Raw genomic sequence first — 24,314 nt, 5'->3', positions numbered from 1 at the left:
GTGTCACCCAGGCTGCAGTGCAGTGGCACAATCTCAGCTCACTGCAGCCTCCACCACCTGGGTTCAAGCGATTCTTCTGCCTCAGCCTCCCAAGTAGCTGGGACTACAGGCGCACGCCACCACGCCCAGCTAATTTTTGTATTTTTAGTAGAGATGGGGTTTCACCATACTGGCCAGGCTGGTCTCAAACTCCTGACCTTGTGATCCACCTGCCTCGGCATCCCAAAGTGCTGGGATTGCAGGCGTGAGCCACTGTGCCCAACCTATTTTTTTTGTTTTTAAAGAGATGGAAAGTGCCTGTGTTGCCCAGGCTGCTCTCGAACTCCTGGCTTCCAGTGATCCTTACACCTCAGCCTCCCAAAGTGCTAGGATTACAGACATCAGCGACCGCACACAACCAAAAAACTGCATTTTTAAAGATATTTTCTTTGCTTTTAAGAGAATACTATAAAATAGCCTTTGAAAACAAAGTAGGATGTGTCAACAGAAAAAAATATCAATTTGCACTGAGGGGACATTGGAATCATATCCTAACTATGCAGGCCACTTAAATTGCTGAATTCAAAAAACGATGGCTCATTATTAGAGAAATTCCTAATTTCTTGAGCCAGTTGCTTGAAAAAGTTGCCAATTTTGGCTGACTTCCCTCACTCATAAGATCCTAAAATTTTCCAGAAGAAATAAATTGCTTTAACCTTTGTAGTAAATAAGAATTAATGTGACAAACACTGAATTAATCAAATCCAAATTAGTTCTAAGCATCTAATTTTGAAAAAATTATGTTGAAAGCTACTCACATAACAATTCCTCAGTCAAAAAAGAATTTAAATAATAAATAAGATGGAATTTTATTTCTCATATTTTGTGAGAACAGCATCTGTTTTCTGTCACAGGACTTTAAATTTCTAGACTAAGTAATTACACTTTGAAACAGAAAAGCACAATGATACACTGTGTGAACAAAATGCTACAGATTTGCTAAATAATACTTTTTTTTGGTGGGCAAGAGGAGACAGGGTCTTGCTCTGTTGTCCAGACTGGAGTGCAGTGACATGATCTCAGCTCACTGCAACCTGTGCCTTCCAGGTTCAAACAATTCTCCTGCCTCAGCCTCCCGAGTAGCTGGGACTACAGGTGCACGCTGCCACACCTAGCTAATTTTTTTGTATTTTAGTAAAAACAAGGTTTCACTGTGTTGCCCAAGCTGGTCTCGAACTCCTGAGCTCAGGCAATCCACCTGCCTTGGCCTCCCAAAGTGCTAGGGTTACAGGCATGAGCCACCACTCCCAGCCAGTAATACTTAAGGTTCATGGTAGGCTTGAAAGCAAGTCTACTGTACTGACCCAGAGAAACAGGTAATCATGAGACCCCGGCACTGGGCACAGCTCTCTGCTGGAGAAGCCCTGAGGGATAGCTCCCCTGAAGGGCAGGTTACTTCCCGCCTCCAGAAGCATATTTGTTAGTGGACCTTGGGCATACAAGTTTTATTTCACCTTTGTGCATTCTCCCTCAAAAGGGCAAACTTCTACACTACAAGTTGTTGCTGGACAAACATCAGATAATAAGATACTTCTTTAGCAAGATTCAAGTTTAATTCAATCCTTGTGAATTCTAGAAGCAATTAACCTTATGAGAATACAGTAGTCCCTCTTTATCTGAAGTTTCACTTTCTGTGGTTTGTGTTACCCACAGTCAACGGCAGCCCAAAAATAGGTGAATACACAGCACACATTAAGATATTCTGAGACAGAGAGAAAACACATTCATATAACTTTTGCTAGAACACATTGTTATAATTGTTCTATTTTTATTGTTGTTAATCTCTTCCTGTGCCTAACTTATAAATTAAACTTTTTCATAGGTATGTATTAGGTATAAGGAAAAAACATAGTATATATAGACTTTAGTACTATCTGTGGTTTCAACATCCAATGAGGAGATCTTTGAAGCTGATAAAGGGGGACTATGGTATTTCAAAATCCTGTTCAGAGTTTACAAAGCAAATGCTTAATTTCTGATTTCTCTAACAAAAGATATCTGCAGAGTTACCTGTCATAGATAGAAAGTGACCACACTGAATAATAGCTTGTTACAGCAAACCTTCCCCTCTAACTACTCATATCCCTTTCTCTCTCTTCAAGTCCTGAATTCAAGTAATACTTCACTTGACACTTATTTATCTCCAGGATTATCATATAACTACCATTGACAGTTAGATCCACTTTTTTGCAATTGACTGAACAACCCAATCAATAGCAACAAGGACACTCTGCTTTCACAAGATGACAGCTGCTCCAGCTGCTGGCTCCCTGGGGCTGAGGTTGGGGAACCAGGGCAGCACAACATGACACATTCACAGGGACACAGGCAGCAGGTACCACAGTAAATCTACATGGGTCATTAGCACGACTATAATTAGGAAATGTCACAAAGTAAGAAATGAAGAAAAGTGTTCCAATGTGTACAAATTCAGGACTAAGTATCATATCCTCCTCTGTATTTCTGATTTTGAAAGCCTAAAAACTGGATATGGCTGCTCATATTACAAACTGCATTCACAGCTGTTATAACTGATATTAAAGAAAGAGGGAGGGATAGGAGAAAGCAAAATGCTCACATAATAAATAAGCTTTCTATAATACAGGCAGAGAGCTAAACACAAGAGACATGGATGAACTTTGGTTCACAATATAGGAAGTAATATATATGAATGACTGCTTGATAGAAAATCTACTGGAAATCTGGAATTCCTCCTCCAGCCCTGCCCTTCAACCTTCATCTATCTATCTATCTATCTATCTATCTATCTATCTATCTATCTATGAGACAATCAATTAACATTCCCAAACAACCTAGAAATTAGGATATTTGCAGACTGAACTTGATAGGAATTGAAGAAATGCTTAGGAGGAAGCCAGTCTAAAAGTCCTTTGTAATATTTTTTTTAAAAAAAGGGTACAAATTTTGAAAAGCACAGCTTCTGCTTATAAATTAATCATAAACACTTATTGCAGCTGGGTATGATAACTCATACCTATAATCCTAACACTTTAGGAGGCAAAGATGGGAAGATCCCTTGAGCCCAGGAGGTTAAAACCAGCCTGGACAACATAGTAAAACCCTGTCTCTACAAAAAAATTAAAAATTAGCTGGGTATGGTACCGTATGCATGTAATCCTAGCTACCTGGGAAGCTGAGGTGGGAGGATTGTTTGAGCCCAGGATCATGCCACTGCTCTCCAGCCTGAGCAACAGAGCAAGACCCTATTTCTTAAAATAATAACAAAAATAAAAATAAATTTAAAAATGAAACAGTGTATTTTCCCCCAGGTTATGAACACAATATACTATCATTCTAGAAAATGTATTAAAATATTTTTTAGGAAAAGCTTACTTGACATGGATATAAAAATCTCAAATATTACAGAGTATTAATTTTAAAAATCATGGTGAAGGCCGGGCGCAGTGGCTCACGCCTGTAATCCCAGCACTTTGGGAGGACAAGGTGAGCGGATCACAAGGTCAGGAGTTTGAGACCAGCCTGACCAACATGGTGAAACCCCATCTTCAAAAAAAATAAAAAATTAAATTAAAAAACCATGGTGAGAAGAAAGACAGGGAAGGCATCAAGAGAAACCAACAACATGCTTTCAATAAACATGGCACAGAATTGTAAAAACAGAAAGTAGACTAAAGGCTGGGCACAGCGGCTCATGCCTATAATTCCAGCACTTTGGGAGGCTGAGGCAGGCGGATCACTTGAGGTCAGAGTTTGAGACCACCCTGGCCAACATGGTGAAACCCCGTCTCTACTGAAAATACAAAAAACTTAGCCGGGCGTGGTGGTGTGTGCCGGTAATCCCAGCTACTCAGGAGGCTGAGGCAGGAGAAATCGCTTGAACATGGAGGAGGTTGCAGTGAGTCGAGACTGCGCCACTGCACTCCAGCCTGGGCTACAAAGCGATACTTCATCTCAAAAAGAAAGAAGGAAAGTAGACTAAGGTCTAAAGTGGGTGAAGACAGCTAAACACTATGTTCAGTAAGTTTTTTAACGTATGTTTGCACACAGAATCACATGCATATATATGCTGTCATCTAAGAGCACAAATCCCAGAGGAATGCAAGCAGTGTTTATGAAATATCCTCACGTCTATTACTCCCTGCTAGACTACCCATAGAAATAAAAGAAAGGCAAAGTTACTTTGAGGATTTTAGAGGAAAGATATTTCACAAAATACTCAATCTCAAAATATATTTTTAAAAACATATTTTTCCAAGAAGGAGGAAAAATACCCAGAACATTCTTCTCTACCAAGTATCAAAGAAACAGATCTTGAAAATGGCAAGGGTAGGCTAGACTAAATAAAAACACCTCAAGCCCAAGATTGGGAAAGAAATTTAAGAGAATGCATATAGCTGCTATGTGTTACGTGTATTTTCCATGCCTTCTTCCATTAAAATGAGTGGTGATATCTGTTTTATACAAGTTCAAGTTTCTAGGCCTAGACAAACTTCCTCTCAAATCCAAGAGGAATTACCAGGGAGGCTGCAGATCTGTGGTCCATGACAGGTGAAAAATCACGGAGAGGGAGAAGGAGAGGGATGCAGATAATGGAATATGGACAAACACCACAAAAAAGAAGAAAAAAAACATAAAAGAAGAAAAGTCAGAAAACTGAAATCAAGAAAATATTGCACTGACCATCAGCAAAAGGTTTAGAAAAATGTTTAAACATATTATTTGTGAGTTCCCACAGTGAAGTTATCTCTAGAAGCCAAAACAGGGTCCCTAAGCACCAAAACTCAAAAACTAAGCTCATTTCTCCTCCTGATAAGGCTGTTGAAAATTTCAACATAGGAAATGCCACAAGAGGCTACTGGGATTTTGAAAAGGCACAGAAAAAATTCTTTTCATGCCATTATTATTGAGAAAAGAGAAATATTAGTTTAAAGATGATTAGGGGAAGTTTTCCTTTGTCCCATCCTATTCAATAGACATATGGCCTCAAGAAAGCAGGAAAGATGAACAGTGAGAATGTTAAGGAAAAGAAGAGGCAGCTGACCACAAAAATGTACTCGCCTCCTCCCTTGGCATACATGACTGAGATTCTAAGTGGTTTGGGGTGGGACCTGGAAGGTGGGCACCCTGCTTACTCCATAAATACTACAACCACTCCACAAGATTTCCTTCAGAACCAAGAACAGGTAGCGAGTGCTCAGTACTCTATATACACAAAGAACTTGGGGGAAGAAATTTAGGCCTGCTGTAGAATCTAAGCAGGTCCTAAATTATGTCAAAAACACCTTTTGCCAAAGAACCCCCTTCTTACCCAGAAGGCCAGTATCCATCCAGAAACCAAGAAAGGTAAGGGAAAGCAGTGCAAAGCTGTGAGGCAGAGGAGATGAGCCTAGAGCTTATGCATGAAGGAAGATTATCCAGGAAGATGTGGCAGTTCCGTTAATGCAATGCTAACCCAAATTGAGGAGTTCTGTCTGCTCTCCAGCCCATAAAGAGCTGGACAGGGAACAATTTTTCTGCATAACCAAGGGTAAACCCTAAAACTGATTTTAGGGAAAAGGCCTGGCCTTACTTTTTTTTTGACGTGTAGTCTTGCTCTGTCTCCCAGGCTGGAGTGCAGTGGTGCGATCTCGGCTCACTGGAACCACTGCCTCACAGGTTCAAGCAATTCTCCTGTCTCAGCCTCACAAGTAGCTGGGATTATAAGCACATGCCACCACGCCCAGTTACTTTTGTCTTTTTAGTAGAGATGGGGTTTTGCCATGTTGGTAAGGCTGGTCTCGAACTCCTGACCTCAGGTGATCTGCCCACCATGGCCTCTCAAAGTGCTGGTATTACAGGCATGAGCCACTGCACCTGGCCTTACTTACATTTTAATAAGGCCAAGATGATAATTTCTTACTATTACTTTTCAGATTTCTCATGTCCCCAGTGGTTACTTTTCCCTCAGCCTCTCCACATATAGACTTGTGGACACTCTAATTAAGAAATCTTGGTTCAGAGACCAAAAAGGAGAGAAATTGGGAATAATTCCCAGTTGATTCAGGGAAAAGGAACCACGGCAGAATTTGGGCTTACAGTAAACAAGTCCCACGGGGCTACCAGAGTAAAGACAGACATAAAATAATTTTTTTAATATAAAGGGGAAAAAAGGGAAGAACTTTCATAATGATTTAACTGATAGGAGGTTAAACTACAAAAGTATATAAACTGGAAAAGCAGAGAATCAGGAGGAATATACTAGGTTGACCCATATAAAATTCCCATTTTTATAGGCTAATAACAGTTGAATGTCAGTGTCTTAGTTCATTTTCTGTTGCTTATAACAGAATGCCTGAAACTAGGTAACTTATAAAGAAAAAGAATTTATTTCTTATAGTTATGGAGACAGAAGTCCAAGTTCGAGAGGACTCACATCTGGTGAGGACCTTCCTGCTGGTGGGGAAGAATTTGCAGAATCTCGTGGTGGTGCAGGGCATTACATAGCAAGCAGCTAAGTGTACTGGTTCGGGCCTCTCGTACTCTTCTTATAAAGCCACCAGTCCCACTCCTATGATAACCCACCAGTCCATTAATTCATGAAAGTAATCCATGAATGGATTAGTCCATTCGTCAAGGCAAAGCCCTGGTGACCCAATCACCTCTTAAGACCACCCACCATACCCGACCATGGGGATTACATTTTAATGTAAGTTTTGGAGGGGACAAATATTCAAAACGTAGCAATCAGTAATTTCACAAGGTTCAAAGGAATAATTATTGCAATGTTTTACATTGGAAAAGCCATCATGGCCAGGGATGGTGGCTCATGCCTTTAATCCCAGCACTTTGGGAGGCTGAGGCAGGTGGATCACCTGAAGTCAGGAGTTTGAAACCAGCCTGGCCAACATGGTGAAACCCTGTCTCTACTAAAAATACAAAAATTAGCTGGGCATGGTGGTGGGTGCCTGTAATCCCAGCTACTTGGGAAGCTGAGGTAGGAGAATCACTTGAATTCAGGAGGCAGAAGAGCTTGCAGTGCACCAAGACCACACCACTGTGCTCCAGCCTGGGCAACAACGATGAAACTCCATCTCAGAAAGGAAGAGAAAAGAAAAGAAAAAAAAAAAAAAGAAGAAAAGAAAAGGAGAAAAGCCATCATGAAGCAAATGACTGGTTTATTGAGTGTGACTGCACTGAAGGGCACCAAAATGAATGGAAGTTTTGGGCTCAAAATGAAGGATATACCACTGACAAACATGACAGCCAAATCAGAAACTGGAGGTGTCCAAAGAGAACAGAATAACACCCTCTCAAGAGATTTCTGTACTGGGTAGTCTCTAAGATCACCTAATGTTCTGAAAAGTTCCAAATGTTCTGAAAGTTCTTGCCATTGTGTCTAAGCAAATCCTGGCAGGTTTGGCTGGTTCTTTGTAGTGAGAGCAGACAACTCTCTGTAGTGAAAGGAATGTATCCTGAAAAGAGAATGAACAAGAGAAATTCAAGAAGGCAAGAAAATAACTATTTCCACCACTTCCAGCCCACCCTATCCTGCTTTGATCACAGTGGAATCTCAACTGACATCTGCAGGCTGGAAGAAGGGGCCCTATAAACCAGTGCCATAAATTTAAAGGAAGGATGGATAATACTGCTGAAATGCGGTAAAGGGGTCCGGAAAGGAAGCAGTCACTGGGATGTGGGGATTTAAACTGCAAAGCTGTGACCAGGTAGGTGTGGGATGGGCAGTTTGGGACCGCAAGGGTGGAGGGCACTCCAGAGGCTGACGCTCCATTCCAGAAAGGCCCAGCAGGAACAGGAGACAATAAATTTAGCTGGAATGGGGTCTGGGTGATGAGTCAGAAAAGTGAGCTGAAGCCAAGACTGTAAAGCACCCCGACTCCCAAGCTCAGGTTTTCATGAAGTCTGCTCACTCTGGTCTCTTAAGTATAGTTTATAGAGGAAACAGATGACCAAAGTAAGTAAAGGGGTGATTTCAAAGCAGGTAAACGGTGGAAATGGTTATTTTCTTGCCTTCTTGAATTTCTCTTATTCCATACTCTTTTCAGAATATATTCTTTTCACATCTACCCCTCTTCTCTACTATTACTACAGAGAGAACCAACCAAATCCACCAGAATTTGCTTAGACTAAATAGGAACATCTTTGAAATGTCCCAATATTTAGGATCCAGACAAAAATATTTAAATTTTTTTTTTTTTTTTTTTTTTGAGACAGAGTCTGTATTGCCCAGGCCAGAGTGCAGTAGCACAATCTTGGCTTACTACAACCTCCGCCTGCTGGGTTCAAGTTATTCTCCTGCCTCAGCCTCCCAAGTAGCTGGGATTACAGGAGTGCACCACCATGTCTGGCTAATTTTTGTATTTTTAGTAGAGATGGGGTTTCACCATGTTGCTCAGCCTGGTCTCGAACTGACCTCAAGTGATCCACCTGCCTCAGCCTCCCAAAGTACTGAGATTATAGGTATGAGCCGCCGCACCCAGCCAATTCTATGGTTTTCGATTAATCAGTTGTTGTTATGTTTTGTTTTTTTTTTTTCAGATCGGATTTTGCCGTATTTCACTCTTAATTGTGTACAAACCATACTAAAAAGTCTCATCATTTTTCTTAAACCAATTTTTCTACATAATCCTCTTTAATGAAAATATGCACATCAGCCGAAATGTTGAGAAGGGCAACAACAGCACACATTTTTTAGCCCTTCTGTGCAAGACAGTGGCACCGCAAGGCATGGATGGAAGGAGTGGTCCACCCAGAGTGCAGGCAATAGACATGGCCTTGCCAGTAGGGAATTTAAAAATAGTAATAAACCAACCAAGAGTCAGTTTGCCTTTTATTATCACCCTACACCAGCAATTCCAGACAATTCTAACTCCTGCCTGCTGGGGCTGACAGCTCCCATCTCAGCCCTCTTCTCCTTAGTCCATCAGTAATGCCCAGCAACGTATTAAATGCTTTACAGGGACTCTCTTTTAACCCTAGACTGAGTTAAATGGGGGAATGAGGATTTACCCTAGGCAGCCTAATTCCCAAGCCCGCCTGTTTAACCTGCAGGCCACCACCACTCAGGGAAAAGGAGCAAAAAGCAGCAGAAGCCCTGGTTTGGGCTCAGCTGAGAGGCAGCAGCTGAATTTGAATGTCATCGTCTATTAGCCTACCTCCTACCTTTTCCATCAGTCAATCAACAACTGCCTGAAGCTCAGAGAACACTTCCTACTTATTAATTTATTGCCCATTTCTTGACGGTTTCCCTAGAGAGCAGGCAGGTTAACCCTGCCACACACCTAGTCGCTGTGGCCTGAGGCAATGATCTCTCACAACCTACAAGCAATGGCAAAAAAACATCTCATGAAAATATTTTGGACTGCTTGGTGTTCACTTTAACGGGCAAGGACACCGTGCTTTTTTTGTACTGTCAGAATTCCCATAATAGAAAAAAAATTTAATTGCTTTAATTTTAGACTATCTATGCCTTTTACTGGACCTCATCATACTGAGAGAAGGCAGGATATAAATAAGAAATAAATACCTTTCTTCATTGGCCAATAATTTAACTGTGCAAGTAACTCATTTTGTCTCCCCAATTTCTAACATCTAGTTAAGTAGAATTTTAAGTTACAATCTTCAGAATTCTAGTGAGGGTAGAAGTTCTCTAATCATCTAAAATCCTTAGACCATCAAACTACAGAGGCCATTGCTATGAAGACCTTGGAAACTATGATGAAGAAATTCCCCCTCATTCCATTCCCCAATTACTAAAGGGGGGAGGATCACGCAGAAAGTGAGATTAAGTTCACAAATTTAAATTTTAAAAATCAATACATACTGAATGTGAGAAGAATTATGTAGTCACTTTAGAGATGTGAAATATCCAACCAGGCCTGGACTCCCAAAGACTGGATATATTAACACAGCTAAAGAAAGGAGGTATTGAACAGCAAGCTTAGCTGGCCAGTCAGCAAGGGATGCTGAGGGGAAGGCAAGTGTGGGAGCAGAATTTTATAATGCCCCCAAGATTTGGGCCCCTGGCATATACATCCTGTACAATCCTCTCCCTATGAGTATACACAGGGCCAGGCTTTTAAAGGGGGTCAGAGATTGTAAAGACCAAAAGTGTGTGGGAGATTCTCCAGCTGACCTTGAAGAAACAAAATGCTACATTGTGGAGAGGGCCATGAGGCAAGGCGGCCTCTGGGAGAAGAGGACCTCAGTCTCACAACCACAAAGCACTGAATTCCACCAACAACCGATGAGCTGAATGAGACCACATTCCCAGCTGACACTTTTATTTCAGCTTGATGAGTCCTTGAGCAAGGAACCCAGTTGCCTGTGCCTGGACACATAGAAACTGTGAGATAATACAATTGCATTGTTTTAAGCTGCTAAATTGTGGTTATGTGTTACATTGTAATTGAAAATTAATACAGTGAGTCTCCAGAGAAGCTGGCAGTACCCATTTAAACGTTGTCCAGACACAGAGAAGGCCATCCCTGTTGTGAGACAGGTGTTTGATGCCATGGAAGCTGTGCTCATCTAACTCATGGTTTAGATGCCATGCTCATAATACACACCTGGCTTCTACAGAGGACTGCCTTAAGGGAGATAATGCTCTGACCATCCACCACATGGAGTATCTCAGTCCCTGGAACATTTACTTGTCAGGGAAATAAACAAATAAATGTGCTGGCCTCCTGACTCCATACATCAGTTTCTTTAGCTAGGCTCCCATAAGTCTCCTCCCGAGAGACAGCTCCACCCTTGATATCCAGAGAAAATCAGGTTAAAATCTGACAAAGCTAAGAATTAGCAAGACCCTGGACTGTATTAGTCTTATTGCCACAAACAGCAGCTTAAAACAATACCCATTCATGAGCTTATAGTTGAGTGGGTCAGAAATCCAGGCAGGCTCAGCTGGGTTCTCTGCTTAGAGTCTCACAAAGCCAAAATCGGCCAGACACCAGCAGCAACATACCAAATAGAATCCTGAGAGTGACCCTGCCCTTTGTATTATACCTTCTCCTTTGAGAATAGTGGAACCTATGCATGTTTGCGATATCACCCATGTTTCTACCACCTTGCTTTGCAGCAGAAGACTATCCAGGTGGGCTGATCTAATCACACAAGCCCCTTAAAAACCATATTCTCCAGCAGGTGGGAAGAAAGAGTGATCTGAAGCATTGTTACTTTTTATTTCTTCTGAGCTAGAACCTTATGAATGCATTTTACACTCACAGAAATCAAGTTTCATGAAAGTTAAGCAAAAACCACAGACGAAATACTGAACATCTACTAAGTGCGAGACAGTATGTCAAATACTGTGAAATATGAAAATAATATTAATGCTTCTCAAAGGAGTTGATAAATAATGCAAGCCAAAGTGAAGATAACATAACATGATTAATGATGCCACATTTAATATTAGTCAAAAGGCAAGAATTAATAAAAGATTCACACCAAATTACCACAGTTTTTAATGCAGGCCTGATAGCCAGAATATTCATACAGATGCCACTAGTAACAAGTAGACATGAAGATCTTTAAAATGTTACCACTCTGATTCTAAAATTTTGGGATGTTTAATGTGTATATTTATGTATAAACAAGTAAAAAAGAAATCAGAGGAAATACAACAAAGTAGTTCGCTATTTGAATAGTCAGTTTACAGGATATTTTAACTGTATTTTTATTAGTTTTTAAATTTTTTTCATTTTTTCTCCAGTAAGCATGTGGTACTTTTAGAAACAGAAAATATATATCTACAAGTATTTCTATTGGGCAAGTCATGGTATTTGCCCCAAGTAATCTTTCCTTCAAGTCAAAAACTGTCTTGTCCATAGCTCCGTGCTTTGGAAAGCATGGGCAATTTAGATATGGCACAAAAAGACCAGGGGAGCTATTCAGACCCAGCTAACTGGAACGTGAACAAGGAAACAAACTTGTTGACAGCAAGACTTACAGCTGAAAGGATACAAAAGAGCTCAAACTACCAAGAGCCCCTGCAAACTGATGGCATGAGGGAACAGAAATGATGAGTAAAGAGGAGCTATGGGATAGAGAGAATGACACGAAATAGAGACTGAGGAAGCCAACAGAAGAAAGGAAAGAGCCGAATAGGCTATGTGCAGATGATACCTGAGACAGAGACAGAGGAGAAGAGCAGGGATGGATGGGTGCACAGAGATACAGGTGGGTGAAGGACAGAGAGAGCCAGAGTGAGCATGCAGGCCTCCTAGCACTTCTTTGATTTCTTTTTTTTTTTTTTTTTGAGACGGAGTTTCGCTCTTGTTACCCAGGCTGGAGTGCAATGGCGCGATATCGGCTCACCGCAACCTCCGCCTCCTGGGTTCAGGCAATTCTCCTGCCTCAGCCTCCCGAGTAGCCGGGACTACAGGCATGTGCCACCATGCCCAGCTGATTTTTTGTATTTTTAGTAGAGACAGGGTTTCACCATGTTGACCAGGATGGTCTCGATCTCTTGACCTCGTGATCCACCCGCCTCGGCCTCCCAAAGTGCTGGGATTACAGGCGTGAGCCACCGCGCCCGGCGCACTTCTTTGATTTCTGACAAGTTTCCAGCTCCCTTTTTAACAATGATTTTTCATTCATTTCAACCAAAATGAGCCTAATCGAAATGACATTAAAAACATTACTTCTATAAAGCTAAACATTAAAACAAAAGACAAGTGTTTGAACATCTTCTAAAAGACAATTTCTTAATTTAGATTTGTTTTTACTTCTTCAAATCCCAGTTCATCCCCCAAACTGATGGAAATCTCTGAATCTCTCCATCCCCAGCACTCACAAACAGAACAATCCCAGTCAGAAAAGGATTTGCCTATTAGCGACGCTATCTCCACCAAGACAGCAGCCTTATTAAATTACAACTGTTTGAACAAGGTCAAGCACTCAAGAGTTTAATTCAAAGTGTTTCCAGGTATAATGCTGTCAGGTCAACTTAAACAAGCCAACAGAGGCTTGGAGCCTGATTAAATATTAAAACAGAATCTTTCACATCTGTTTTTACCCAAGGATGAAATTACTGTACATCACTTCAATCAGCTCATTAATACACTACACACACATCTTGCCTCAAAGGTTACAGGAATATCAATGTTTCAGAGGCCTGCAGTGAAACCTGCCCACACAGCCAGAAGTGAGGTCACTGCATACTTTATAGAACGTCAATATTTCTTTATAAAATGTGAGAGATAATCAGTTAGACATAGACACATTTTAAATTAAAGGATGAAAACCTCCATGAAGTTAAGCCAGTTGCTTTTGATCTGAACCTTTTAATCATTCATTCGGTTGGCTTTGATAGGTAACTTGATAGCACACATTGAGCAAAAATTTTGATTCAACAGTAATTATTTTATAAAATGGAGCGCTGTCACATGCAAATACAGGGTCATGGTGATTACATTTTTTAATTTACAAAAGCACAAATACATAAAAGATACTTTAAGTATAAAAGATACTTAAGAGTTTATACTTATCATAGATATATCAAAGGACACACACTTAGGACACTCAAGAATATATACTTTCATGGAGTATTAGGTGAATGAGCAGTTGAGAATTTTCTATTTTTAAAACTCCTGTAACAAGGAATGACACCTGGACAAACAGTCAAGAGTCACTTAGAATAGGTCTCCATTTAACCCCCACCCCCATCATCTGCACTCAGGGAATAATTCTTAAACTGTTTTGTAGCACTATGTGGTAGGCAGTGACAGCTGCTGGCTGGGACTGCTATGCCCATTTCCCACCCACTCTTCTTCTTCTGGTATATCACCCCTCTTCATCTGGGAACCTCCCTAGTCCTCGACAGTTGTCACAGTGCCCTTGCCCCCTAGCCACTCAAGTGAGCACACCCTTCAAACCATAGTCCTTATGGCCTGGGCGACAGTCTAATGGGTGGGCACGTGCCTCCAACACGCTGCTTCTATATGTGTGCTGGGAGATAAAAGTCTCTGGGGTTGCTCACCTGGCAGAAGGTATGGGCAGCCATTTTCCTACCCCCAAGGAGAGGCAAAACGCACAACCTGCTCGTACACAGAGGGAGCAGAGCTCAAATGTACAAAAACAGTCCTGACCACATCCTCTGAGCAACTGGAGCCAACCGGGCTCAATCCAACTCTACTTTCTGTTTTGAACATTAGGTGTCTCTAGCTGAGTCTGATATTAATTAATAATATATTTTCAATTAATTCAATATAGACTAGGATGACAAATTTTAACTATTTAACATTTGACCAAAAATAATGATGCTGGTATCAACTTTACCTGTGAGGTCTGTTTCATTGTGATACTGCTTTAAGGTCACTTAATTAATGTTAACATTATCTATGTTTAGGTATATTAGTAATTTTAAAAAAAAATCAGAAAAGTTATTCTAACCCAAAGTACAGATAAAATCACATTTCCTCTGAGAATCCTACTGACCTCTCTCTTTTCTGAAGTTCTATAGAACTTCTACACTATAGAACACTACCTAGAGATTTAATTTGAACTGCTTTCTTATTGTTTCATGTGTAATTGATTTAAAGTTTTATTAATTGTTTTGCTATGTTAAACACAATAAAGGCTGCTTAAATATGAGATATTTTAAATTAGTTCAATATTAGACTAGGATGACAAATTTTAACTATTTAACATTTGACCAAAAATGATGATATTGGTATCAATGTTGCTTGTGAGATCTGTTTCTCACAGATACCACCCTAAGGTCACTTACTTACTCAGGAGTAGAGGCCAAACTTACACCCAAAAAAGGGTAATTGTCGAGTAACAAACCCCAACTTAAACAATGCAAGCTAGGGAAAAATTATTGAAGAACCATTTGTGAGATGCTGGAGTTTTAAAAATTCATTTAGAAGCCAGGAGCAGTGGCTCACGCCTGTAAACCCAGCAATTTGAGAGGCTGAGGTGGGTGGATCGCCTGAGGTCGGCAGTTCAAGACCAATCTAGACAACATGGTGAAACCCTGTCCCTACCAAAAAAAATACAAAAATTCGCCGGCTGTTGTGGCAGACATCTGTAATCCTAGCTACTCAGGAGGCTGAGGCAGGAGAATCACTTGAACCCAAGAGCCAGAGGTTGCAGTGAGCGGAGATCGCAACATTGCACTCCAGCCTGGGTGACAAGAGTGAAACTCTGTCTCAAAAAAAAAAAATAATAATAATAATAATTCACTTGGAATTTTAGAAATAGCAGTTGTTTCCATGAATACATGAAAAACATTTTATTTCTTTGAATTCACTGGCTCTTTTTTTTTAAATTTTTTTTGAGACGGAGTCCCACTCTGTCACCGAGGCTGGAGTACAATGGCGCAATCTCAGCTCACTGCAACCTCCGCCCCCTGGGTTGAAGCGATTCTCTTGCCTCAGCCTCCTGGGTAGCTGAGATTACAGGCACTGCCATCACGCCTGGCTTTTTTTNTGTATTTTTTAGTAGAGACAGGGTTTTACCATGTTAGCCAGGCTGATTTTGAACTCCTGATCTCAAGTGATCCACCCGCCTCAGCCTCCCAAAGTGCTAGGATTACAGGTGTGAGCCACCGTGCCCAGCCGGTTGATTCAAAATAAAGGAATGATTTGGGAAATGAAACTCACAGGTTCATTTCCCTTCCCCCAGATGTGATTACATTTGAAACTGAAGGTGACTATAAGGACAGAACTGTCTTAGCCTTCTTTCTTCTGCTATACCACAGTGGTAGACAGCATTTCAGTGGGACACATAGCCAGGACACCCAAAGCGGGAGTTTTTGCTCTGTCACTGACAGCCTTGTGAAAATAAAACAGACAATTCAAAATTTTTTTTGAACCCATTTTCTTAACTGCATGAGGGTAACTCCCACCTTATCCACTATATAAGAGGGCAGTGAACGGGAATTTGAGCTACAGTGAGCAATGTTCAGCTACTGCACACCAGTCTTGGGCAAAAGAGTTAAGACCCTATTCCCTAAAAAGGAAAAAAAAATTAAAATTTTAAAAAGAAGGCAGTGAAGACCCACTGAGACAATTTGTTTAAAAAAAAAAAGTATCATTTGAAAGCAATACACAAATGTAAGTTGCAGTCTCCTGTCTACAGAAAATAAATGAGTTCATGTCATGTACAATGTGCAAAAATGATCTTACTCATATTCCAAGGGGAAGACAAAGCTCAAAGAGGCTACTCCTAACTTGTGCAAAGTCACAACTCAGAGAGAAGCAGCAGCTCAGTCCAAAGCCCACATCCTTCCCCTCATCACGCTGCCTCCCATAACTGCAGAAAAAGGAAGTTACACTCCTGGACCCACTGCGGATCCAAATCCTAGGTGATTTTCCCATTTTATACCAATGTGTTTCACATTTGTTAAAAAGGTAAACATTCTATAATAAGCACTTTTGTTGTTCTTTTTTTTTTTCTAACTAAAGAAACATACAGATTTATTGCTGACAAACAAAAAGTCCAGCAAACACATATAAGGGCCTGTTGTGTTTTGCTGAACAAAATAATTTAAAAGTATCTGTTTGTCTGTTACACTTGCTATGGCTAAAAATCCTAACTTAGCATGGCAAAAATAATCTGCAAATGAATTATAGCTAATTATCTATCATGTTTTCAAGTTCTAAGGAATGAAATAGCTCCCAAATTTTCAATTTTTAGAGCCAAAAAACACCTATAGATTCCTGTTTATAGATTCTTAGTGTTCATTTACTGAACATAAGCAGTTAGGAAGACATTTAAATTTTTAATAAGATGTATTTTTTTAAAGAAAAGTTGAAACTTCCTGTTTAGTGATTAAATCATGACACAAGTTGAAAGCATTTAAAAATCAAGTCCCTATTGGATGAAGTTCCCTGCTAAGACACAGAATAGATGCTAGCCCCATCTTTTATATTCTGTAGGATGCAAACTACATGCCTTGCTAGGAGGTAACAGAAAAAGAGAGTCACCTGGTAGTGGTGACTTACTGAATCTTCTCTGCCCACAAAGCTTAATGCAGGTGAAATTATCTAATTAACTTATGGGGCTGAGGGATAAAGATTGTGCCTACCACTGCGGCCCCCACAGTGGAGAGGGGACTTCTGCTACTGTTCTGGGTCCACCACTGTGCATTCTTCCCCATGCAGAAAACAGGTACTCTAGGTGCACAATCAGATTACTTCTGGGACAGACACTTCTTGTCATGTCAGAGTGGGGAGCGGGGCAGAGGAAGGGTGCACAGGAGTGCATGCCAGGGTTTGCGTCTGTGTCGGGGTTTGTTTCAAGTCTAAAGAAGGATGCAGTGAAACCGGAAGGTTAGGCTCAGGATTATAATAAGAGCTTTCAAATACTTATAAAAAGGTCTCTCTGAAATCTTAAACCATTAAATTTAAACACTGGTAGTTAATAATACACAAAGCTATTTATTTAACAGAAAATAGAATCCCAATACAGCACAATCTTATACCATACACAAATTCACACTTGAACAATATAATCAAGTAGAATAAACCATACTAAATGTAAAGTCAATAAATTCTTTTTTTGACTGTTGACCCCACACACACACCAAAGAAAAGACTATAAGGGATTTAACAGAAGGAAATTAATCATCATAATACTTTGGTTCAATACTGATCTAGGGTGAGATAATTTGGGCATTAGAACAGTTTACGTGAAATAAGATTTAAAGCAGCACATTTAAAAGAAGCAGAATCATTAAACAACCTCTCAAAAGGATCATTTCCTCTAATTATTGCTTTTATAACAGAAGACAAAGGCAACCCAATGTAAGTTCATAAAATCTACAATTAACTGCCAAAATCTTAGCAGATAAAATTAGAAGAGAAAGCATATTTGGCAGCACAATTAGTAAAAAGTTCTGTTACCTTATTTCTAAAAAGGCATTTGCTCTTTCTTTCTACCCATAATCATTTTAAGTATACAAATAGGCCGGGCGTCGTGGCTCATACCTGTAATCCCAGCACTTTGGGAGGCCAAGGCAGGTGGATCACTTGAGGCCAGAAGCTTGAGACCAGCCTGGCTAACATGGTGAAACCCCATCTCTACTAAAAATACAAAAATTAGCTGGGCATGGCGGCATGCCCTACAATCCCAGCTACTCAGGAGACTGAGGCAGGAGAATCGCTTGAACCCAGGAGGTAGGGGTTGCAGTGACCCAAGATCTCCCGCCACTGTACTCCAGCCTGGGTGACAGAATAAGACCCCTATCTCAAAAATAAATAAATAAATAAAATAAATTTTAAAGTACACAAATATTATGGGTTAGATATTATGGTAGGCCCATGAGAACAGAGGAATAAAAAGGGAAAACTAAGCTGGTGCTCCAGGAACACACAGTCCTGGAGACAGGGGGTTTATAAAAGTCCTCACAATACTTCCAGACAAGTGTGCTAACCTGGGCTGCATACAAGAAGTTATGGGAGAGAAAAGCAGCTGACTGGCTGACTGGAACATCTTCACATCTGGGCTGAGTCTTTAAAGGAGGAGAAAAAGAAGTAGACTAAAAAACAAGGTTAAACAAGAGGGAAAGGTACATATTCCATATTCTAGGCAAAAAACAACAAAAAAGTAGTGTGAAAGGGTACAAAAGCTAGAATATTTTTAGGGACTCTTTGGTCAGAGGAAGGGGATAAGAGGGAGTCATAGTGGGGAAAGAGAAGCTGGAAAAGTTCATAGGAACAAGATTAAGGGCCAGGCATGGTGGCTCATGCCTATAATTCCAGCACTCGAATTCCAAGAGTTCGAGACCAGCCTGGACAACACAATGAAACTTCATCTTTACTAAAAATACAAAAATTAGCCAGACATGGTAGCTCGCACCTATAGTCCCAGCTACTTGGGTGGCTGAGGCATGAGAATCACTTGAGCCTGGGAGATGGAGGACACAGAGCCTCTGTCTTAAAAAAAAAAAAAAGAACAAGATTAAGAAGAGCATTTTGGTCAAACTACGGAATTAACTGAAGCTTTTTATGCCTTACTCATTGGGCCTATTGGGAAGATATCTAAGACCTAATCAAAATCTGTCATATTCATGGATGAATCTAGAAACCATCATTCTCAGCAAACTGACATAAGAACAGAAAACCAAATACCACATGTTTCACTTAGAGGCAGGTGATGAACAATGAGAACACTTGGGCACAGGGAAGAGAACAACACTCACTGGGCTAGGTGCAGGGGTGGGGGTGGAGGGGAGGGGAGAGATAACACTGGGAGAAATGCCTGATGTAGGTGACAGGGGGAGGGGGGTGGGGGGTAGAGACAGCAAACCACTATGGCATGTATATACCTATGCAACAATCCTGGAGGATGCAGGATGTGCACATGTACACCACAGCCCAAAATACAATAAAAAAAAAAAAAATCTGTCATATTATTTCCTGAACTTTTCAGTATTCCACAGTTGATGTTGTAATCAGAATAATAATAATACGATTAAAGGGCAAAGTGAAGGGTAACTTATTAATGAAGAAAATATTTTCAACCAAATATCTAATAAGGTGTTAATACCCGGAATATATAAATAACTCCTATAAATCAACAACAGCAAACTCATCCAATTAAAAAAATGGGCAAAGCACTTGAAAAGACATTTCTCCAAATAAGATACACAAATGGCCAACAAGCATATAAAAAGATGTTCCACATCACCAATCATTAGGAAATGCAAATCAAAACCATAATGAAGTATCACCTCAGATCCATTAGGGATGGCAAAAAAAACAAAAACAAAAACAAAAACAAGCGTTGATGAGGATATGTAGCAATGGTACATGTACACCGTTGGTAGGAATGTAAAATGGCGTAGCTATTATAAAGAACAGTATGGCAGCTCTTCAAGCAATTAAAAACAGAATGATGATCCAGCAATCCCACTTCTGGGTATATAGCCAAAAGAAGTGGAAGTAGGATCTCAAGGAGATTTTTGCTTACCCATGTTCATTGCAGTATTGTTCACAGAAGCCGAAAGGCAGAAGTACCCTAAATGTCCACCAACAGACACCTAGATAAAGCAAATGTGGTCTATCCATACAATGGAATATTATTCAACCTTAAAAAGAAGGAAATCTTGTCACATGCTACAACATGGATGAAACTTGAGGACATTACACTAAGTGAAATAAGCCAGTAAGAAAAAGACAAATAACTGTATTATTCCACTGATGTGAGTTATCGAAAATAATCAAATTTTTAGCAACAAAAAGTAGAATTGTGGTTGGTAGAGGCTGGCAAGGGCAGGGAATTGGAAGTTACTTCCTGAGTACAGAGCTTCGGTTTTACAAGATCAAAAAACTTTAAAGATCTGTTACACTGTGTGCATATAGTTAACACTACTGTACTACATACTTTAAAATGGTTAAGATGGTGAATTTAATGTTATGTGGTATTTTTTTTTTACCATAATAAACAAGCAAACCAAAAACAACAACATGGCTGAGTGTGGTGGCTCACACCTATAATCCTAGCACTTTGGGAGGCCAAGGTGGGCAGATCACTTGAGGTCAGAAGTTCAAGACCAGCCTAGTCAACATAGTGAAACCCTGTCTCTATTAAAACTACAAAAATTAGCCAGGCATGGTGGCACATGCTTGTAGTCCTAGCTACTTGGGAGGCTGAGGCAGGAGAATGACTTGAACCCGGGAGGCGGAGATTGCAGTGAGCTGAAATCGCGCCATTGTACTCCAGCCTGGGCAAAAGAGAAAGACTCCATCTCCAAACAAAACAAAACAAAACATGCGAAAAATATGATTAAAGGCTGCAAAGTTTCAGACTAATTTGTAAGGGGTCCCTAATGCCAATATGAGGACATGACCTCTATTATTAGTTGTATGTTACATCAGCAAATTTACAGTGTTTAGGCTGTAGTAAAATTTCAAATTTCTCAGCCAACACAGTAATTGCTGGCAAGTTGTATGCTTGAAACCTGCAGGGTATAAATAAGGAAAAGTGTGCTAAAGTCTAAAATCCACTCCAGTCTACTGGTGCTGAGACTGCTGATTGATTACACCATCATGAAAGGGTATTTCAGGATTTAGCAACATCAAAACCACTAATTTTGGTTGGGCATGACGGCTCATGCCAGTAATCCCAGCACTTTGGGAGTCTGAGGCGGGCAGATCACCTGGGCAGGAGTTTGAGACTAGCCTGGCCAATATGGTGAAACCCTGTCTCTATTAAAAATACAAAAATTAGCCAGGTGTGGTGGCAGGTGCCTGTAATCCCAGATACTCAGGAGGCTCTGAGGCAAGAGAATCGCTTGAACCCAGGAGGTGGAGGTTTGAATGAGCCAAAATCACATCATTGCACTCCAGCCTGGGCAACAAGAGTGAAACTCCATCTCAAAAAAAACCAAAAAAACAAAAAACTCATTTCTAGCCAGAGTTTTAAAAAGAAAATATTATCTTAAATAAATAAAACCAAACTTTCAGTTATTAAAAAGTCTATTTAGTCTAAATCCAAACTCATTTTATCAAATGTCAAGCTTTTCCCCTAAGAACAGCAGTGAGGAAAAAGAGAGGGATCCAAGGAATGAAAGTGGGCAAGTGTGAGGAAAGGGAAAGGTCTACCCACTTGTCTGTGTTCCAGTCCTGCAGCCTGTAAAATATCTTCTGCCATTTGCAGGCATCCACATGCCAGCTCTCTCTAGTGAGACCCCCTCACTAGGACCTCCATGCTGCCTGATGCTGGCAATGGGTGCCCTCTGACTCAGCTCTCCGTCTCCTCTCAGCGCCTACCTCTGTGATCCACCCATGACCTCTTCCTGTTGGGGCCTAGGCCTGGCAGGCAGCCTTCGCAGGCAGGACATGTCTTTCAAAAAGACTCGGGCCAGCTGTCCTCCATGCAGACCACCACGCCCACAGGAAATGTCAATGGTTTTTGCTGCCCTCTCTCCATACACTGTCCCCTGGGGCGGCTCTACCCACATGGGGGGTTTTCAGATGAGAGGAAGATACCTGTCTCTGTATTCACAGACATCCCCAAACTCCAGGAAAGTCACACCACACTCACTCAAGAACACTTTCTCAGGAGTCTGTTCTAATCCCACAGCAGCACCTGGCACAGAGGTGCCAGCCAGGTGCTGCTGTGGGATTAGAATAGCAGCTCAGTAAGATGTCAATCTACCCTCTTGCATTCAACCCTAATCTCTGAGTTATTCTCTTGAGGCCTTTCTCTAATGACTGGGGGAGGAGAGAGACAGGAGAACCCCCTCCTCCCACCTCCCCCAGGAAAGAGCTCCCTACTCCTAAGAGTTCCTTGCAAGCAACTGACTTATACTCTTCTCTCACACAGGCCGGTTATGCTATGGGGGGGTATAACAGCTGCTATGTGCACAAAAGGTGGTTAGAGGTATCACTGCGAAACACACGAAAGTAAAGGCCAAGTTCACCAATACTAACATTGATGTGTGCAACCAGGACTATCCAGGAAGAAAATCTAAATAATTTTAGTAACTCAAGTGCTGCTACTAACTGTCCCTGCCTTTATTTTGGAGACAGGGTCTCTCTTTGTCCCCCAGGCTGCAGTGCAGTGACACAAATATAGCTCACTGGAACCTCAAACTTCTAGCCTCAAGGGATCCTCCCACCTCAGCCTCCCCAGTAGCTGGGACTACAGGTGCACACCACCACGCCTGGCTAATTTGTTTACTTTGTGTAGAGATGGGTCTCACTATTTTGCCCAGGCTGGTCTCAAACTCCTGTGTTCAAGTGATCTTCCTACCTTGTCCTCCCAGAGTGCTGGGATTACAGACATAAGCTACCGTGCTCGGCCTGTCCCTGCATTTTCTAACACTCTGTTCGGATTCAAACTCTAGGTGGAAGCGGTCAACAGGCTAAGCCTAAGAAGCAAGTCCACCCTTGCAGCTCCTAGGAGGCAAGAACAGAGAATGCCCATTTGATCTGTGCTGGCTTCCACAGCAGAAGGTAGAACCTACCATGACTCAACATTGGGCAACCTATAGTGGACAGCAGATGTCCATTACAGACATTCCCTATCTGCTTCCTTAAAGAACTCAAAATATATGTCAAAACAGCACTGGCAATGATAAACAACATTAATTCTGCCAGTTCACATTACATGCCAATATTGTTCCAACTCAAAAATAATTTATAAAAGCATAGCTTTGATCACTATCACAATCTGCCATCATCAGTCAGAGTCAACAAAAAATAAAAGCTCCCAGAAGGGCTAAAATCCTTAATGCAAGGCTGATGACAAAGATGGCAGGAGATTAATTTTTTAAATGTCAGATCATGTTAACTGCCATGCTTAAATTTGCAAATTGTTGCTTGTTAAAAGACCCATTTACTAAAATGATAAATAATACATGTTGTGACATATTAGTGAAACTGTTATTTTTTTAAGCATCACAGACACAGATGAATTACCATTTTGGTGCAAACCCTTGTACCATTTAGGGAAAAACAAGGGGATCTGTTAAGTTACACTGTGGCAGAAAAATCAAGGGTTGCCACCACATTTCCCTACCCCAAAATGACCCTCCACATTTCAGATTCTTAAGGTCAGCTCAGCAAGGCATGTGCAGAGCCAAAACCAGAGCCCAGAAAGTTGACTGAAGGCTTCCTGCCAAAGGCAGCCCTTGCAGTAGCGGCACCAGCTAACATCAAGGTCGAGCTGGCAATGGAAGGGTGGCCAGGTTTAAAAGAAACCCTGTCAGGAATTGCCAGGAATAAAGAAGCCATTCCAAATTGTGCTACAGCAAAGGTAACAAGGATCACAGCTTTCCCCAAACAATGTTCATCCTTTTTCACCCCCCACTACTCTTGTTCAGTAAACCTTTCATGTTCATATAGAGCTCAGTTCTTTGCTTTTATTCAATATGGACAAATACTAGGATCTCCTTTGAAAGAGAAATGGTTATTTGCAAATGCTGGAAGGCAGAGGGTAAAAACAAAGTTTATAACACAAATATAATTTTGAAATTCAACCATTTATATGCCAAAAAAAAAATTCAAACTGTGTTCTATCTACCCTTAACTCAAGATTTAAACATATACCATAAAATCCTTAGAAAATAAAGTGACTGTATTTTAAAAATCAAACCAATGATGGTACAAAAAAATACTCGGTAACCAAAAGATTAAATGTAAAACATGAGCTCACTGAATCAAGGTCAAATTTCTACTTGGCATGCTCGGCTCTTCATGATCTGGCCCTAACCTACCTTTTTCTATTTTACTTCCTACTGCCTCCCTTTGAAAAGACGCGCCCTCTGAGAAAACTGTACTATTCAGTTCCTCACATTCTCCTGTGTGCATTTTTTTTTTTTTTTTTTTTTTAGTTAA

General features: G+C 40.8%; 1 protein-coding gene across 12 annotated transcripts in view; it reads right to left on the bottom strand.

The window, feature by feature from the left end:
• Positions 1-24,314, bottom strand: part of KAT6B (lysine acetyltransferase 6B) — a 208,660-nt gene that overhangs the window by 112,302 nt on the left and 72,044 nt on the right. Inside the window, exon 1 of one of the 12 annotated variants that reach the window (XM_017549753.2) lies at positions 14,003-14,041. The exons of the other annotated variants lie outside the window; for them this stretch is intronic. Within the exon in view, the coding sequence (XP_017405242.1) occupies positions 14,003-14,026 (24 nt within the window). The 5' untranslated portion in view covers positions 14,027-14,041. Of the gene's footprint in view, positions 1-14,002; positions 14,042-24,314 lie in introns of those variants that run through there. 12 annotated transcript variants of the gene reach the window in all.

The sequence above is a fragment of the Cebus imitator genome, unplaced genomic scaffold, assembly GCF_001604975.1.
Source record: "Cebus imitator isolate Cc_AM_T3 unplaced genomic scaffold, Cebus_imitator-1.0 Scaffold11, whole genome shotgun sequence".
In the NCBI taxonomy this organism is placed as follows: Eukaryota; Metazoa; Chordata; class Mammalia; order Primates; family Cebidae; genus Cebus; species Cebus imitator.
This window is presented reverse-complemented; position numbering and strand designations above follow the sequence as displayed.